Source organism: Pseudoliparis swirei, chromosome 23 (assembly GCF_029220125.1).
Source record: "Pseudoliparis swirei isolate HS2019 ecotype Mariana Trench chromosome 23, NWPU_hadal_v1, whole genome shotgun sequence".
Lineage (NCBI taxonomy): Eukaryota > Metazoa > Chordata > Actinopteri > Perciformes > Liparidae > Pseudoliparis > Pseudoliparis swirei.
The window spans coordinates 3,222,259-3,239,047 of NC_079410.1; the positions used below are offsets into that span (position 1 = coordinate 3,222,259).

Sequence of the window (16,789 nt, forward strand, 5' to 3'; positions counted from 1 at the left end):
TTAAAATATATTTTTCCAATAACTCCTAGTTTCATGTGATTACACCAATAAAAACATAGATACTATATAAAGTAAAGAACAGAGACAGACGTGTCTTTTCTCCTCCTTTATTCATATATCAGCATATAGTCCACTGTACAGCGAGGACGACGGAGGGGGGGGGGGGTAGCGGCCGCTCGGCGCCCACCGGGTCACCGACACTTTGTTGTTGTTTAAACTGCTTTTTTTCTTCTTCTTTTTTATACCCAGAGAAGCAAAGTTCCATTAAGATAGCAAACACGATGCTTTTCAGTTACGCACATGGAAGGTGGGACAATTCACAAAGAGCACGATTCCAGTATGAAGAATTATGTTTTTCTTTTGGTTTCTATAAATACAAGTTTCACGTTATTATTATAATTGTTTTTTTTAAATCACCGATTGATTGAGCGGCTACTATACTTACATGACAGAGCGTCCGAGTGCACCAGATTGTGTGTGTGTGTGTGTGTGTGTGAGAGAAAAAGAAGTGTATATTATACAGACATAAGTGAAATAAAACACCACTCTTATTGCAGATGGTGTTTTGTTGTTGTTGTTGTTTTTCTTTAGGCTTTACAATTCTCTTTTTAAAACACTGCAATAAGGGAACCAAGCAAATGTACACAAGGATGCGATTGTTCACTTTCTTGTCTGTCTTTTTTTGTGTGTGTGTTTTTTAAATGTATTTACGGTTGCAGACTGGTGAATATATATATATATATATATTCTGTCTGGTCCCGCTAGTCCATGTACATCGGGGAGCTGGGAGACGTCGGCATCTGATCCATGAGCCGACACACGTAGCTCGCCACGTCCACCGAGCGCTCCTCGTACATCTGGATGAACGGGTCTTTCTGGAGTGGAGAGAGAGAGAGGAGGAGGAGGAGTGAGTGAGTGAGGAGAGAGGAGAGAGGAGGAGGAGTGAGGAGAGGAGGAGTGAGTGAGTGAGAGAGAGTGAGAAAGAGAGAGAGTGAGTGAGTGAGAAAGAGAGAGTGAGTGAGTGAGTGAGTGAGTGAGTGAGTGAGTGAGAGAGTGAGAGAGAGAGAGAGAGAGAGAGAGAGAGAGAGAGAGAGAGAGAGAGAGAGAGAGAGAGAGAAAGGGCGAGTTACGAACAATAATAAATATTTTTTTTTAATTCGATTTCATCCCGATGACCTCACGAGAGCGAGGCGGCCGCAATGGTCTCTCCGCGGAATGCGTGGCCACGGTGCATGGTGGGGGAAACGTCTGGCCGTCTCCACACCGGAGAGCTGATTGGCTCTTAGTTTCGACAACAATATCTTGTAGAACATTCTTGATTGTCGGCCGTTAGTTTCAGGTTTTAATCTCGTCGTGAACTCACCAGTAGCTCTTTGTACTTTGGTCTTTTCGAGTCGTCCTTTGTGAGGCTGGAGACGGGACGGAAAACAAAAAAAAGGCGTTAGCGGCGAGGAGGCTGCAGTGTGGCCATCTGTCCACCAGGGGGACACGGTCACTTCTTCCTGTCTCCTCACCACACGTTGACGAAGGAGATGAACTTGGGGGAGAAGCGCCTCTCCTCAGAGTTGCTGAGCTGCGGCGGGTCTCCTCTCACCACCTGGGTCAGCTGGTCGAACACGCTGTTCCACTTGGGGTAGGGGAACCGGCCGGTGGCGAGCTCGTACTGCAACACAGCGGCAACGACATCGTCAACGCGCCGATGCCGGGAGGACCGGGAGGACTCGAACGCCTCTTCACTCACCAGTGTGATCCCCAAACTCCAGACGTCTGAGCGGACGTCGTAGCCCTGCCTGGACGCGCTGGGGTCTATTCGCTCTGGCTGGAGGGAACAAACAGGAAACAGATTCAAGTTTCAAAATAAAAGCAGACACGAGTAAAGAACTGATTTAACCCTTTTCACCTGTAATATTTTTAAAACCCTGATCCACAAATCTCCACTTCAGTAGCTAACGGAATGGGGCAGCTGGTCTTTTAGTGAACTATTACATTAAACTAACGTCTGTGAGGAAAGGAAGCATCTCGGTGGCCCGCTTACAGGAACCCGATTTAGATGCTGATGTGTGTGTGTGTGTGTGTGTGTGTGTGTACGCAGGGTACACGTGCCGCTGAGTCGTGATAGTGCCGACCCAAATTTAGAATGGAAACAAACTGCGGAGGAGGAAAGAGGACGAAACACATGGAGAGAGAATGCAGCTTTAACACATGAAGAATAGACTTATATACAACCAGAGGAGTCGCCCCCTGGTGGTCAGGAGAGAGAATGCAGCTTTAACACATGAAGCATAGACTTCTATACAACCGTGACTCACCGCCATGTACGGCCTGCAGCCGGCGTCCCGGGTCTTGGCGATGGAGTCCACCAGCTGGCCGCTGATGCCGAAATCACACAGCTTGATGTTGCCGTTCCGGTCCAAGAGGATGTTGGACGGCTTAATGTCTGACGGGGAGAGAGAGGGAGGACAAAACGAGAGTTGAGAGAGAGAGAGAGAACAAAACGAGAGTTAAGAGAGAGAAGGGGAGAGAGAGAGAGAACAAAACGAGAGTTGAGAGTTAAGAGAGAGAGGGAGAGAGAGAAGGAGAGAGAGAGAAGGAGAGAACAAAACAAGAGTTGAGAGAGAGAGGGAGAGAGAGAGAGAGAAGGAGAGAACAAAACGAGAGTTGAGAGAGAGAGAGGTGGAGAGAGAGAGAAGGAGAGAACAAAACAAGAGTTGAGAGTTGAGAGAGAGAGGGAAGGAGAGAACAAAACGAGAGTTGAGAGTTAAGAGAGAGAGAGAGAGAGAGAGGGAGAGAGAGAGAAGGAGAGAACAAAACAAGAGTTGAGAGAGAGAGAAGGAGAGAGAGAGAAGGAGAGATCAAAACAAGAGTTGAGAGTTGAGAGAGAGGGAGAGAGAGAAGGAGAGAACAAAACGAGAGTTGAGAGAGAGAAGGAGAGAACAAAACGAGAGTTGAGAGAGAGAGAGAGGGAGAAGGAGAGAACAAAACGAGAGTTGAGAGAGAGAGAGAGAGAGAGAGAGAGAGAGAGAAGGAGAGAACAAAACGAGAGTTGAGAGTAAAGAGAGAGAGGGAGAGAGAGAGAGAGAGAGAGAGAGAGAGAGAGAGAGGAGAGAACAAAACGAGAGTTGAGAGTTGAGAGAGAGAGGGAGAAGGAGAGAACAAAATGAGAGTTGAGAGAGAGAGGGAGAGAGAGAGAGAGAGAGAGAGAACAAAACGAGAGTTGAGAGTAAAGAGAGAGAGGGAGAGAGAGAAGGAGAGAACAAAACGAGAGTTGAGAGTAAAGAGTAAAGAGAGAGAGAGAGAGAGAGAGAGAGAGCGAGAGGGAGAGAACAAAACAAGAGTTGAGAGTTAAGAGAGAGAGGGAGAGAGAGAGAGGGAGGCCTCACCTCTGTGTATTATTTTCAAGTTTTCCTTTAAGTGGTTGAGCGCCTTCACCGTCTGAGGAGCACAAGAGGAGTCACGCAGCAGCAGGATGGAGCTTCTCTATTTATTTATTTATATTTATATTTAGTATTATTTATTTATATTTGTTACTTACGGCTAACGTGATCTTCCCTAAGATCTCCTCTGGAATCACGTCGTCTAGCGAGCAATACACAAACTTGTAAAACTTGTCTAACGAAGTCGCCATGAGCTCCATGCAGATCCAACAGTCACCCTGAAACACAGGAGGGGTCAGAGGAGGAGGAGGAGGAAGAGAAAGAGGAAGAGGAGGAGGAGGAGGAGAAACAAGAAGAAGAAAGAGGAGGAAGAGGAAGAGGAGAAACAAGAAGACGAAAGAGGAGGGGTCAGAGGAGGAGGAGGAGAACCAGTAGAAGAAGAAGAAGAAGGAGGAGGAGCAGTGCTCACCTCTCTGAACAGCGCCCCGTAGAACTGGACGATGTAGGGACAGTCGCTGCTCCTCATCACCACGTCCAGGTCCATCAGCAGCTGCTTCTGCTCCTTCTCGTCCACCGTGGAGCGGATCCTCTGAGGAGCGAGAGTCAAGGTCAAAGAGGGAGTCCAAAAGAACAATAACACTCAGATAACGTGACGCTCACCTTGACCGCCATGATCTGGTTGCTGGGCTTGTGCACCATCTTGTTGACCGAGCCGTAGGCGCCGCGGCCGATCTCTCCCAGGTCCTTCAGGTCCTCGGCCGTGAAGTCCCAGTGCTGCTCCGGGGAGATCTTCAGCTTGCCCGACGACTCGATGCTGTGCGTCCTCAGCCGCTCTCTGAGGAACGAGGAGAAAATAAATACATACAACACTATACCGGTAAAAAGTTTGGGGTCAGGTAGAAATTTACATATTTTTCATAGCACGTTTTTTTTCAATGAAGATAACATTAAATGAATCCTAAATACTCTCTACATAGTTAATGGGTAGTGACTATTCTCTGGTGTTTAATGAAGTCTCTACAGAGGTGTGTCGAGGCCCATCTCCAGTGTTCTAATGGTACATTGTGTTATCGCCTTAGAAGACTAGCGGAGGGGTAGAAAACCCTTTTAACCCTTTTGATGTGAGCGCAGCTGAAAACAGTTATGCTGCTGAGAGAAGCTATAAAACTGACCTTCCTTTGAGCCACAAGAAGAACTACATTGATATTAACAATATAATCATTATTTATAACCTCGTCAACGTCTTGACTTTATTTTAGATTCTTTTTTCAATTAACTTAATAAATAAAAGTGAGTTTTCATGGAAAACACCAAATTGTCTGAGTGACCACAAACTTTTGAACGGTGATATATTTATATATATATACACACACACACATATATATATATATACACACACACATATACATATACACACACAGACATACACATATCTATATATGTTATATATATACATATATAAATAAATGTGAGGGTATGTTCTTCGTCCACTCACATGTGCGGGTTCTGGAAGGGCGGCCCGGCCGTGTTCAGCGTGAAGCGGGTCGTGGGTTTGATCGGCGGGTTGGCGAAGTTCAGCTTCAGCGCTTTGCGTTTGCCTGAGGAACGAGGACAAAGGAAACGAGATCGTAAAGAGGAAGCGGCGAGCGGGGCCAGAGCCCCAAAGGAACGATGTGGAAAACCAGCTTCCCCACGCGGAGAGGTGAGCGAGTGGAAACACACACCATGAAGAGCAGGGACACACACACACACACACACAAAGGGGGAAAGAAAACACTGACACACAACATGCTTCTCAAGGCCAACTGCTTTGATTTCCCCTCCAGCAGCAGCGCTCCACCGCTCCAAAAAACACCACAAGAATGCGAGCGCTGGAATTCCCGACGGCTTGAACGCAACACAGCCCTCGGGGGGGAGATGACAACGTGTGTGTGTGTGTGAGTGTGTGTGCGTGCGTGCGTGCGTGTGTGTGTACTTTGTCTGGACAAGTCGAGGTTCACCCATGCCAATCACGAAAAAAAGACAGACAAACCGGTTGAAAAACAAAATGTGACAACACCACAGGCACGACGTTGGCTTGTTAGTCGCACACTGAAAACCAGTAGGGGAGAGCTTCCATTATGGCATTAAACTGGGGGGGGGGGGTATTAATTAATTAATGAGGTCAGAGGCTCCTGACGTGTCAATGGAAGCTCAGTTTTAGGCTTGTGCCGATGAGAACTAGAACAACTCACCTGTCGTGTTGATTGAGTCAGAAGGACTTTTTTTTTTTAGGCAGCGCATTCATTCTGCCGTTGATTTATATATTTTTTTTTTAATTGTTGAAAATCCATACATATCTGACTATAGCTGCAGCTTTCCTTACGGGAGCTCTGAGCCACCGGCACAAGCCTATAGGGGAACCCGTCAGGTGGTCCGTGGACGTGGATTAGTTGAGAACAGCAGGACGGACAGACCCCACCCCCCCCCCCCCCCCCCCAGGGATGAGAACTGTTGGTGCTGAAGCAAAAAGAGGAGTGTCTTACTTGGGGGAGCTCCAGACAGGTTTATCTGAAACCCTACAGAGGTGAGAAGACAGCTTTTATTTTCTTCACACCCTAAATGTTACCTCCTTCCAGACAAAAGAGCCTCCTGCTGCAATCAGATCCCCCCCCCCCCCTTTAAAAAGAGGAATCCTGCAGGTTCAAGGTGGACAGATAATCACAGAAATTGGCCTTGCACTAATAATCACAGCATGCACACGCGAGTGTGTCAGGAGGGCGACATGAAGGAGGCACGACCACGGATGAGAAGTCAACAAAAATAATAAGAGTGCTAATAAGCGTGGGTATGAATTATCATCAGGAGAGACATGATACAGTTTTAATACTTTTCTCGGGACAGCTCACCATCAGTCGGCATCGTGTCGGGAGGAATCGTTAGTTAGCAGCGGTAAGGTAACAAGAAAAACAACAACAAAAGTGACATTTGGTCAGAGAGAGCACGAAGATTACACAACACGGGCGTCCCAGCAGATGCCTGATCAATTATGACTGTCGAATCTAATCAATTAAAGCCTCTCCGTCTTCATGAAGAGGGGAAAGCATCGGTATGCATCTTTGTTACAAGTCCCATTATATTGATGATTAAACCAGACGGAGAAAGTGAAATCAAGAGTTCGAAGTTAACAATGTAATGTTTAAAAGGTGTTTAAATCACAGCTGGTTACGTCACTCTCAGCGTCTTTGACGTCTTGCATTCAGACTGGAAAAAAACTTTGCATTTCATGCTCAGGTTGGACCTCAATGAAGCGTGTAGCTACCTGTTTCACTCTGACATCTCCAGCAGGTGTTGGACTCTGGAAGTAGAAAGAAAAGAAAGACATCGGTTGAACAAGAAGGCATCGAGGTGTGATGGTGGGGGGGTTAGGGGGGGGGGGGGTAGGGTGCATGATGATGTTGCAAAGACCGGATGAGAAACCCCATAAGACTTTACAATCGATTTAATGCAGGGGTTTTTTTCATTGCACGTTGCCAAACCTCACAACCCCCGATGTGGCAGTGACTCGACATATTGTGGTGATGGTGAAGGTCTTTTAAATATAAATTCGGTCAATTTAATAGCTACACGGCTCTGGTTGCAGAGCAGCACGTACACAAACACACACACGTATACACACATGCACACTGATGACACCCATGCGAAGTTGGGCTTCACGACATGTTTTTGTGATGTAAAAAAAAAAAAAAAAAAAACTACGTCTGTGACGTCTGAAGCAATACTCCCGACTTAAATAAATACATTTTATATATATATATATTTTTTTTTTCTTTATTACAAATATATATTTTTTTGTTTAAGGAGTCTGGCGAGATTGGCAACGACATCTACATTTCCCAAAATAATAATAAAAATAATATATATATATTTTTTTTCCTACAAAATTTATGACAGATGACAAACGTTTCTCATGACTGGGGAAAAACTACTGCTCCGTTCCCTCGGGAATATTATTAATATAATTATGATAATAATAATAAATTATTATTATTGTCCTCTTAGTCCTGGGAGTAGCCCGAGAGCCTCACACGGCCCCCGCCGACGTTAACCTTCACTGCCGCAGAACGGGAGCTCCCGGGCTCCAGAAGAGGGTCCGCGTACATGTCCGGCACACCAGGAGGACACTCACCCTGCACGCCGCTCATGGTGGTGATGTGCTGGGACTGGGAGCCCGCGTTCATGCCGTGGCCGCTCGGTGTTGTCGAGTTGTTCGGGCTGGGAGTCGCCATTGTTGTGTGCCTGAATTCCATCAGCGGCAGCGCCGGGGCTGCAATGCAGATACACGGAGCGCGAGCTTCACCCCTTCTCACCTCCTTCTTCCGCTCGCGCACACGGCGACCAACCACAGGCCGCGGAAGAAGAACAGTAATTTAATCCAAAAAATATATTTTAAAAATGTAATTTCAACGCTTTGTTTAAAACGTTAAAAGTAACGGGAACGAAAACATCCAGCTATGCTAAGCTAACTGAGCTTTAAGACCCGCAATCAGCTGACCGAGTGACACTGACATGTCAATACCCACCGCGGCCCGGAGCTGATGACAAGGCGGCGGCGCTTAGCGGAGCCGAGGCCGGATGTGACGTCGGTGTTGGTTTCAAACTAAAACTAAGGGGGGGAAACTGCAATACAGCATTTTTTTAACCAAGTATGTAAAAAATTGTAATAATAAATATACAATAGTTTAATCGGTGGGTCATTTTTTTTACCAAGAATTTAACAAATAAAATTATATATATATATATATTATATATATAGATCTAGGAAAATTAATATAACAAGAATGTAAGAATATATATAATTTTGTTTACATTCTTATTATTATTCATTCTTATTATTAGATGTATTTATTATTTCAATATATATATATATATATATACATACACACAATACTTTCATCACTAGACCGTATGGCTCGGTCACTATTGTGTTACCTCCTTTGGCGAAATAGATAGTTAGTGAACATTTTTGAGATGGAAACTTAGTCATAATACAGTTTACAGTAAAAGTGCAAAAGTATCCGCATCAAAATATACTTAAAGTACTGAAAGTAAAATTACCTATTGTGAAGAATGGCCCATTTCAGAATTTCATATTTTTAATGACATAATCAACTGCTGTGTATAATAATATATCCTAAATCATTAGTTGAATATAGTTAACTTGACTGATTTATCTACAAAGTAACCAGTAACTAATGTTGTTTCTCTTGTAGTATTTGAATCCAATTTTTTTCTAATTCTTTTTATGGGACCATACACCAACAAATAACAAAAATAAAAAGTTTAAATACGTGCAACACGAAAATTGTTTTATAGATGTATTTGTGTTTTTGTTGTTGTCAGCCTGTGGTCTTCATATATGTGTGTGTGTATATTTGAAGCTTTGATTATTATAATGAAGTAAAACAATGTAAACACATTCATCATGTTTGGAATTATATTTATTGTCCAATAACCTTCTTTTTTTTAAATCACAAGCCATGAACAAAACATGAAACGTCACTAAGCTCTTACTTTGTTAAGTTCAATCGGAAGTCACACCACTATCTCCTGGGTGCCTTGACGTCACTGCGGGGAATGTGTGCTCGTTTTGTTGTCCGGGGCAGCCGGACCAGAAAAACGTCCTGGATCCAACGTAGTTAAATATAAATAGAATCTTTTTCTTCCCTTTTTACACATTATGTAAAAAAAAAAAAAAAGCTGTTATATTTTAGGACTGTGTCCTGGTTGTAGTGATGACGTATGCGGACGGTTACACAACCCCAATTTACAACAAATGAAACATCCGCTTTAATTCATCCACCGTGGGGTTCATATTACGTCACAAGGTGGGGTGTGGTCTCGCGTGACATGTTTATATACATTTAATAGGTTGTGAGTTGCGGTTAAAATCTTAACGCTAATATCAAACGGTTGAACCCCTCGCCGGTGTATCAGACGAGAAGCACGGGGGGCGTTTGCTTTGCGCGATCTTTACGTCCCGTGGGCCCGGGCGGGGAGGTCAAAGGTCGCCAAAACAACAATGGGCGAAGTTTGTTCGCCGTGGCTTTCCGTCACCTGGCGAGTCTGCAACTTGTTCATGTGTTTATTCTTCGCTCTTGCAACGTACGTCCAGGTAAGCTTATCACAACACGTCTTCACGCACGCGCTCTCGACGTCACAATCATGAACTAAACAATGTCGCGTGCTCACTTCCAGATCAATGATCCAGACGCAGGGGTGTGGATGGTGAGCTCGCAGTTACGTCACATGTTTATTTTGTATTTAATAATAATAATACGGAACAAATAACACCGCGTTTCCGTTGCAGGTCGGTTATGGTCTCCCTGCAGTCCTGTGCGCATGCGTTGGCTTGAAACCCCACGTGACAGGTAGACCGAGAACTCTCGTCTGTATTGTATTTATCTATTTGAATAAATGCATCACCTTTTGAGAATTAAAACCGGAATGAATGGCCACTTTCTGAGACTTTCCAGTTTGCACACGTCCCCTCGCCCTGACAGCGCCACCACGTGGCGGTGCAGCTCGATGTAAACAGCAGAGCTGATGTGCACGTGCGTGTGTGTGTTGGGTGACTTCCTCTCTGCAGAGACGTTGCCCTGGAGGCGCCTGGCTGACCTCCACGTGATGGTGTCCAGCGCTGTCGTTGCCACGTTGGGGTGGAGGCTGTACCGAGAGGGACTCACAGACATCCTCCAACAGGAGGAGGGCAGGTATGGACTTGGATATATTTAGTTATGCATGTATGCAAAATGTGAATACTACTTTTACATTCTCTTTAAAAAAGACATCTCTGATTTTTTTTCTCTTTCTTGTGATGTTTTTAGTCTGGCTTTGAATTCTGATTTCAAGAAATGGAGGAAAAGTCTCCATCTGTGATTCTCTTTTTATAACTAGAGATGTCACTTTTACACTATGAAGACACTCAAACTATAGGAACAAAATAACAAATACATTGCTAATTAAATTGTAAGCATGAGTGATTCAGGTTAAAAAAAAGAAGGTGTAATTTAATATAATTGTTCTCCTGTTTCTTAGAGAATTTTCTGGTCTCATGTTGACGGCCGCTTGGCTTCTCCTGTGTCGCCACTCTGGAAGGTAAAATGAAGACGTAGAGCTGGTCGAATGTACTTTTGTTGTTAAACCCAGTTTGTGTATTTTTTGACCAACCTTTCCTCCTCTCTCCGGTCAGGGCTCCAGTCGGGGGGCTCAGAGTCTCAACAGCTGTTGCCATCACGGTTTTCCCCTTCGTGGCCTGGCTTTACTTCTACATCAATAAGGAGCTGACATCAAACTGGCCTTCACATTGTCAAACTGCTATTTAGAACGATTACATACTCTTTTTGTCATGTTCTTGGCCTGATAATCCTGGACCAGGAATACCGCTTGATCGAAACTTTTCTTTTGTATCATTGAATACAAACGTCAGCGTATCAATTGAAGAATTGTTATCGTAAAATATTTATAAGCTTAAAAACATTTGTTTATTTAATTTTTGTACATTTTATATCATTCGTTTTGGGGGTTTTGAAGTCAAGACGTTAATCTTCTGTCCAATTACGTTTTAATGTATAAATACAATAAAAATGATTCATAATTTTCCCAAGAATTGAAATGTAGGGATGAGGGTTAATTATTTAATTTAATTTTAATTTGTTTTTATTTTATTTTTATTTTTATTATTTTGTGGGGGGGGGGGGGGTACAGTAAAATACTGTCCGATTAATACTCCAGAGCAGAGGGTGGCGGTAATGCACCAAATATATGGATCCCAACCGCCGTTAAAAAAGAAGATAATTTTCTACCATTATTTTCTGCCCTCTAGGGGGCAGCAGAGAGCACTATGAGTAACTGAATAACAGAAGAAGATGACGCGAACGTCACTTCCGGTCTTAACTAACGGCTACCTGCACGCTGATCTGAGAGCTGCCTTTTCACTTTCGAATCAACCCTTCTTACTTAACACGATTACCTAGAACCGACTCGAGAACAGCGGTTTGTACGTCGCACGTCCTCCTCGCTCGTCACGTTTTGTGAACTCGGAACCACTTCCTCGTTTGGAAGCAGCGGTTCCGTCAAGGTCCAGACATGGCGCTGAGTCTCTTATATCCCGGCCTGGGATGCCGGTGGTTTAGTTGTACCCGGACACCAACGGTCAGCCTCGCACACGGTCTTTTATGGAGGAGAACCGGACTGAAACACGCACTGTCCCCGCGGGGAGTCCACTGCTGCCCGGTAGGTCAAAGCTCGCAGCGGGGACCAGACTCCATTGAGAAAAATGGCACATTTAATTTAATTAATATTTTTACTGTGTCAATATTTTTCTTTGTGGGGGAAACAATTTGATTTTTTGATTTATTTTAAAGCTGCCAAAATACAAATTAAAACACTATAAACTAGAACGGGCACTCGGTAGAGCGCATACCTTCGCATATCACAAGATTGGGCATTGAATTATGAACATTTTGGCATTAGTTGCATGCCAATTGGATAAAAATGGACCGTGCTATGGTAAAAAGAAGATTTTGACCTTTCCATGACCTTGACCTTTGACCCGATTTATCCCCAAATCTAATCAAATGGTCCCCGGATAATAACTAATCATCCCACCAAATTTCATGCGATTCGGTTTAAAACTTGTTGTGTTATGCGAGGAACACGCATACAAATAAATAAATAAATAAATACACGGCGATGAAAACATAACCTTTCGCAATTTCAATGCGAAGGTAATAATCTAGAAACGTCTCCAGCCTTCCCATCATGCAACGCCATGTTAAAATAAGCACATATTTTTAATGGAGTTCGGTCTAACACCTGTGTGTTTTTTGTTTACAATATTTTATGACACTACATTGATGTAACGTCAAGGCTTTTTAACACTAACCTCGTAGCTTTGCCCCACGTTTGCTCATGGGCAGGTGGCCGTGAGGCAGTGGTACACCTGCAGGGCCGCGCAGCACCTGGAGCGGCACCCGTCGAGAACGTTCTCCTCTCTTCCGCCACCGCCTTCTTCTTCGGGGAAGAAGAAGAAGTCTGGGGTATGACACATATGTTTAAAAAATAATTATTACAAATGTTTTTTGCCTTTAAAAAAAATGAAATACCCAGATTATCCGGAGAGATGCTTGCTACCAATTATTATAGTATTTAAATTGTATTTTGTAACTTCTGCACATATATGGCGATCTAAATTATCTGATGCTTAATGTATTTTTTTTTATGATACAAATGCCTGCCGTGTGATTTTAATTTAAGCAATACTTTTTATTTATTCAAATAATATATTTTTTTCATTTGTACTCGATAAACTTAAACACCTTCTTTCGCAGAATATGTCTTCAACCACATTGTTAAGAGTTTTCTACACTTCACCTCACATGTATGATGTAACAAAATGTTAATGAAGAATGACAGAATATATATATATTTTTTTACACATTAAATAAGATCATCGGTATCCATGCTTTAATAAAAAAACTCATAATTTAAGATAATCTCAGCAAATGACATAATTAAAGATGCATGGATGCTTTATTAATCCTGCATCAAAAAAATGCAGGGAAAGCAAAATTAAATGTAAAAAGAATTCACAATATATAAATAATACATTTACGAACTGCCCACTTGTGCTCTAATCTGACGAAACAAATGAACTGTAAAGATTCCTCATGTTATTGTTTTGTTCTCTTTAAAGCCGGTGACGTGGAAATCTTTAGCCATAACTTTTGCGATTGGCGGCGCTCTGCTTGGAGGGATGAAATATGTAAAGAAGGAAAAGGAAGAAAGTGAGTATTTTTACTTCTTGAATGTGAATAAATAACTTTTTAATTGAGTGATGAAGTGCCGAGATCTGGTCCGACTCCGTCTCCGTCTGCAGAGCTCGAGAAGGAGCGGAACAAGTCCATCGGCCGGCCGGCGCTCGGCGGCCCGTTCTCGCTCGTCGACCACAACAACAAGCCCGCAAAGAGCGAGGACTTCCTCGGCCAATGGGTGCTCATCTACTTCGGGTTCACCCACTGCCCCGACATCTGCCCGGAGGAGATAGAGAAGATGATTGAAGTGGTGGATGAAATAGGTGATAAAAAGAAAAGAAGCTTATTTTATGACGGATTTTAGTGTCTTTAGTTTCCTTATTTTCATCTCTTCGTGTTCCGCTTCTCACAGATAAAATCAAGTCTCTTCCCAACCTGACGCCGCTCCTCATCACCATCGACCCCGACAGGGACACAACGGAGGCCATGGCCACTTACGTGAAAGGTACACACACCGAAAGACACACCTTCTTCTGTGTTAGTCTTCTCGTCAAAATCCGTCAAACTTAAAAAAAAAAAACAATTGTTTCCAGTGCAGCAGATTCAGTTTCACTTTTAAAAAATTATACAATATGTTTAAATTATCTTCTGAGTGTCTTAAATATTTCGGTTGTTTGTTTGAGCATAAAAAGTCAAAGCAAAATAATAATCCATACTATTTGTACGTGTGTGTGTATATATATATATCTCAATATGTGAGTAGGGATTGGCATGTTTGCCCTTATTTATATTTATACTTTATTGTCTATGATTATATGCCCGTGCATCTATATGTGCACATTGTTTTTCATATGTATATTAAGAAAATTAAATAAATAAATAAATGATAAAAAATAAATAAATCATAATAATATAGTATAATATATGCCGTGTGTTTCAGAGTTTTCCCCGAAGCTGATCGGCCTGACGGGCCCGGCGGCTCAGATCGAGCAGGTGTCCAGAGCCTTCAGAGTTTACTACAGCCGGGGGCCGAAGGACGAAGACAACGACTACATCGTGAGTAGGAAGAAAAAAACAGCGCTCCTCGAACGTTGCATTGCCAAGACGACGCAGTGAAAAAAAACATGTCCTCCTCCTCCTCCAGGTGGATCACACCATCATCATGTACCTGGTGGGGCCCGACGGAGAGTTCGCCGAGTACTTCGGACAAAACAAAAGGACCGCGGAGATCTCCAGCTCCATAGCGGCGCACATGAGGAAGTTCAAGAAGGAGGCGGCGGCCAAATGAAAAGAACCCGACCCGGGACCGACGGGTCCCCCCCCACCACGGACGCTCCAAACGTGTATTTATCGCGGACACGCTGCTGAACAAAAGGTCTGCAGCAACATTCCTTTAAAACAAATTGACATTCTCGATCACGCAGAAAGAAAAAGATTTTAAAAGAATGCACGCGACATCTCCGATAGATCAATAGTTTTGGTTTCTGATGAAAAGACTTGTGATAAAAATCCAAAGTGCAAAAACTCTGCGTTGAATATGTTATTTTATTCAGCGGCAAACTACTGATCACCGTTGACTCTGGCGCCCCCTGGTGGTCGCAGCAGAAAACGCACCGCTCTGCAGTCGGCACAACATCCTTCAGGGTTCCTATGCTCATGTTTTTAAAAGAGATGCTCAAAATGTATACCCGGCATACGCTCTTTCATACTGGCACATGGTTATTATAAGAATAAAAAATGATATAAATGTTTATTCTTATAATCAAAGTATTCTCTCTTATTTAAGGTTATATACTGTGTGCTTTTGAATTGTCATTGTTAGTTTAAATACGACATTTTCTCACTTCTTCGCTTCTACACCGAGATTTCACAAAACGTTTGGTCATGGACAATTGGTTAAAAGTCCTGGACACCCATTGGTCAACGTGAGTATGAACCCTGTTATTCATTATGCATTTAATACTACTGTATTTTACACCGTACGGAGGGATCCTGGTAGTGAATCTTATTTAAAGCTTCTAAAGTTGTCTGAATCTGTTGAGTGTTTAAAGGACGAGATAATTTTAATGTTCACAAGCCACATTTAAAGAAACACGTTTCATCAAATTGACAATAATAAAAAAAAGAATATATTTGTCTCTTGGGAATGTGATTTGCGATGGTGGCGCTTTAAAAGTTTAAAGGATCTGAACTTTATGGGATAAAAATAATAAATTAATCCTCCCCCCCCCTTCATAAAAAACATCAATAAAAGAGACCAAAGAAAAATGCACAGACAAAAGTCAAATAAATCTTACACTTTTAGTATTTGTTCCTTTTTTTTAAATGTAAATAAGTATAAAAGCAGATCTCCAAAAGATGGAGACACTTTCAAAAAAAAGAGTAAATATCTTTTATTCACATTATTTAATGGAATATGAATCCAGTCGGGATGTAGATGACAACATTAACTCAGTAATTAAATTACATTAAATCCATCGTAAAATTCAATAACAATGTGATTTTTTAATCAAAGCTTGAATATAAATAAATAAATGTCCCCTTGTTTTACAAGACTTGTATAATGAATAATCATTTTGTTCTATGCAGGCAGTGATTTAGTTGTTTATTACGGGTAGAGTGGCTGCAGGTTCACTTAAACTTGATTAAAAGTACTTACTCGTAAACATGAAATCATTTAATTAAATTACTAAGCATGTTGATACACTGCATTTTGTATCCTTTAATTGTTCTCGTCACATTACTATTTACTATCTTGTTTCTTTGCTGTTGTTCATAGTTTTATAACAGTAATAAATGTTTGTAAAATTAAAGTAATGTGTCCTGTGTTTACTCACTAAACCCTTTTATATACTATATACAGAAATATATAAATAAAATGATGATAATAGTAATTGTAGATTATTTAAATGTCCTTTGTCTCCCTCTAGCGGTCAAATTTAATAAGACACCATTTTTAATTTGTGCAGGAAGGAAAAATATATGTAAAGTTTCTCTGAGGTGAAAGAGTGTATAAAATATAAAGTATATATTAAAATACAAAACATCAGATCTGAAAACATCAGCTCTTGTCTGAAGAACACTACCACCTATGTCCACAGGGGTCGCCAGAGTCAACACAACATTCAAGTTCCTCATAGTCGCTTTAAGTAGAAATAAAATACTCAAAATATACTCAAAGTACCACAAGTAAAAGTACACATTATAAATCCTTTGTAAACATACAAATCATATTGAAGTCATTTATTTTCCGTACAGAAAATAAAGTATTTAAGAGGAACTTAAATGTCGCCCGTGGTCATTTCACTAGTCTCCTTTTAATCTTTCTCGTGCTTTGAAGTTGCGAGTCATTCATTTTAGATCTCCGGATTTCTTTTTCTCTTTTTCTCTTCTCTCCAGTGAGACATCAAACTGCTTTTGATCCAACATGGAGAAGAAATAAAAGCGCAGTGTGACAAAAATAACCTTTTTTTATTTATTTTTTCTTTGTGTCACTGCTGCTTTGTGCAGAAGTGACAGAATTAGGAGAGAATATGAGAGAAACATCGAAATGCTGTTTTTCAATTATTTATTGATGCCTGAAAATACTAAGACAACTGGTTATGAAAACGGTGAGAGATA

At 42.0% G+C, this 16,789-nt stretch overlaps 3 protein-coding genes across 7 annotated transcripts; 2 read left to right on the forward strand and 1 right to left on the reverse strand.

Annotated features, from left to right (window-relative positions):
• Positions 1 to 91: 91 nt before the first annotated feature.
• map2k4a (mitogen-activated protein kinase kinase 4a) lies at positions 92 to 7,960 on the reverse strand. Of its 5 annotated transcripts, XM_056406731.1 has the most exons (13): positions 7,543 to 7,960; positions 6,676 to 6,711; positions 5,900 to 5,932; positions 4,870 to 4,972; positions 4,035 to 4,209; positions 3,844 to 3,963; positions 3,533 to 3,652; positions 3,381 to 3,432; positions 2,310 to 2,437; positions 1,742 to 1,819; positions 1,515 to 1,663; positions 1,364 to 1,409; positions 92 to 875 (listed from the first exon to the last, which is right to left on the reverse strand). In XM_056406731.1, exons 1-13 carry the CDS (start codon positions 7,661 to 7,663, stop codon positions 762 to 764), a joined length of 1,275 nt encoding a protein of 424 aa, XP_056262706.1. In that variant the 5' UTR covers positions 7,664 to 7,960; the 3' UTR covers positions 92 to 761. The 5 variants fall into 5 exon arrangements, with proteins under 5 accessions (XP_056262706.1, XP_056262708.1, XP_056262707.1 ...); XM_056406733.1 differs by lacking the exon at positions 5,900 to 5,932 and having other exon boundaries at positions 4,870 to 4,960; XM_056406732.1 differs by lacking the exon at positions 5,900 to 5,932.
• An 829-nt stretch (positions 7,961 to 8,789) lies between these two features.
• On the forward strand, positions 8,790 to 11,014 carry tmem220 (transmembrane protein 220). The gene is made up of 6 exons (XM_056406760.1): positions 8,790 to 9,528; positions 9,612 to 9,641; positions 9,724 to 9,784; positions 10,003 to 10,126; positions 10,452 to 10,511; positions 10,606 to 11,014. Exons 1-6 carry the CDS (start codon positions 9,436 to 9,438, stop codon positions 10,736 to 10,738), a joined length of 501 nt encoding a protein of 166 aa, XP_056262735.1. The 5' UTR covers positions 8,790 to 9,435; the 3' UTR covers positions 10,739 to 11,014.
• Positions 11,015 to 11,184: 170 nt separating this feature from the next.
• On the forward strand, positions 11,185 to 14,919 carry LOC130188391 (protein SCO1 homolog, mitochondrial-like). The gene is made up of 7 exons (XM_056406742.1): positions 11,185 to 11,648; positions 12,335 to 12,454; positions 13,111 to 13,201; positions 13,294 to 13,491; positions 13,581 to 13,673; positions 14,109 to 14,224; positions 14,313 to 14,919. Exons 1-7 carry the CDS (start codon positions 11,502 to 11,504, stop codon positions 14,454 to 14,456), a joined length of 909 nt encoding a protein of 302 aa, XP_056262717.1. The 5' UTR covers positions 11,185 to 11,501; the 3' UTR covers positions 14,457 to 14,919.
• The last annotated feature ends 1,870 nt before the right edge of the window (positions 14,920 to 16,789 follow it).

Excerpts from the sequence above, each read along its gene's own strand:
- tmem220 (XM_056406760.1), top strand. The coding sequence starts at position 9,436 with ATGGGCGAAGTTTGTTCGCCGTGGCTTTCCGTCACCTGGCGAGTCTGC. Across the intron at positions 9,642-9,723 it reads CAGACGCAGGGGTGTGGATG|GTCGGTTATGGTCTCCCTGC; the intron begins GTGAGCTCGCAG and ends TTTCCGTTGCAG. Across the intron at positions 10,127-10,451 it reads CTCCAACAGGAGGAGGGCAG|AGAATTTTCTGGTCTCATGT; the intron begins GTATGGACTTGG and ends CCTGTTTCTTAG.
- LOC130188391 (XM_056406742.1), top strand. The coding sequence starts at position 11,502 with ATGGCGCTGAGTCTCTTATATCCCGGCCTGGGATGCCGGTGGTTTAGT. Across the intron at positions 12,455-13,110 it reads GGAAGAAGAAGAAGTCTGGG|CCGGTGACGTGGAAATCTTT; the intron begins GTATGACACATA and ends TTCTCTTTAAAG. Across the intron at positions 13,674-14,108 it reads CATGGCCACTTACGTGAAAG|AGTTTTCCCCGAAGCTGATC; the intron begins GTACACACACCG and ends CGTGTGTTTCAG.
- map2k4a (XM_056406731.1), bottom strand. The coding sequence starts at position 7,663 with ATGGAATTCAGGCACACAACAATGGCGACTCCCAGCCCGAACAACTCG. Across the intron at positions 3,964-4,034 it reads ACCAGATCATGGCGGTCAAG|AGGATCCGCTCCACGGTGGA; the intron begins GTGAGCGTCACG and ends CTCGCTCCTCAG. Across the intron at positions 1,410-1,514 it reads ATCTCCTTCGTCAACGTGTG|CCTCACAAAGGACGACTCGA; the intron begins GTGAGGAGACAG and ends TCCCGTCTCCAG.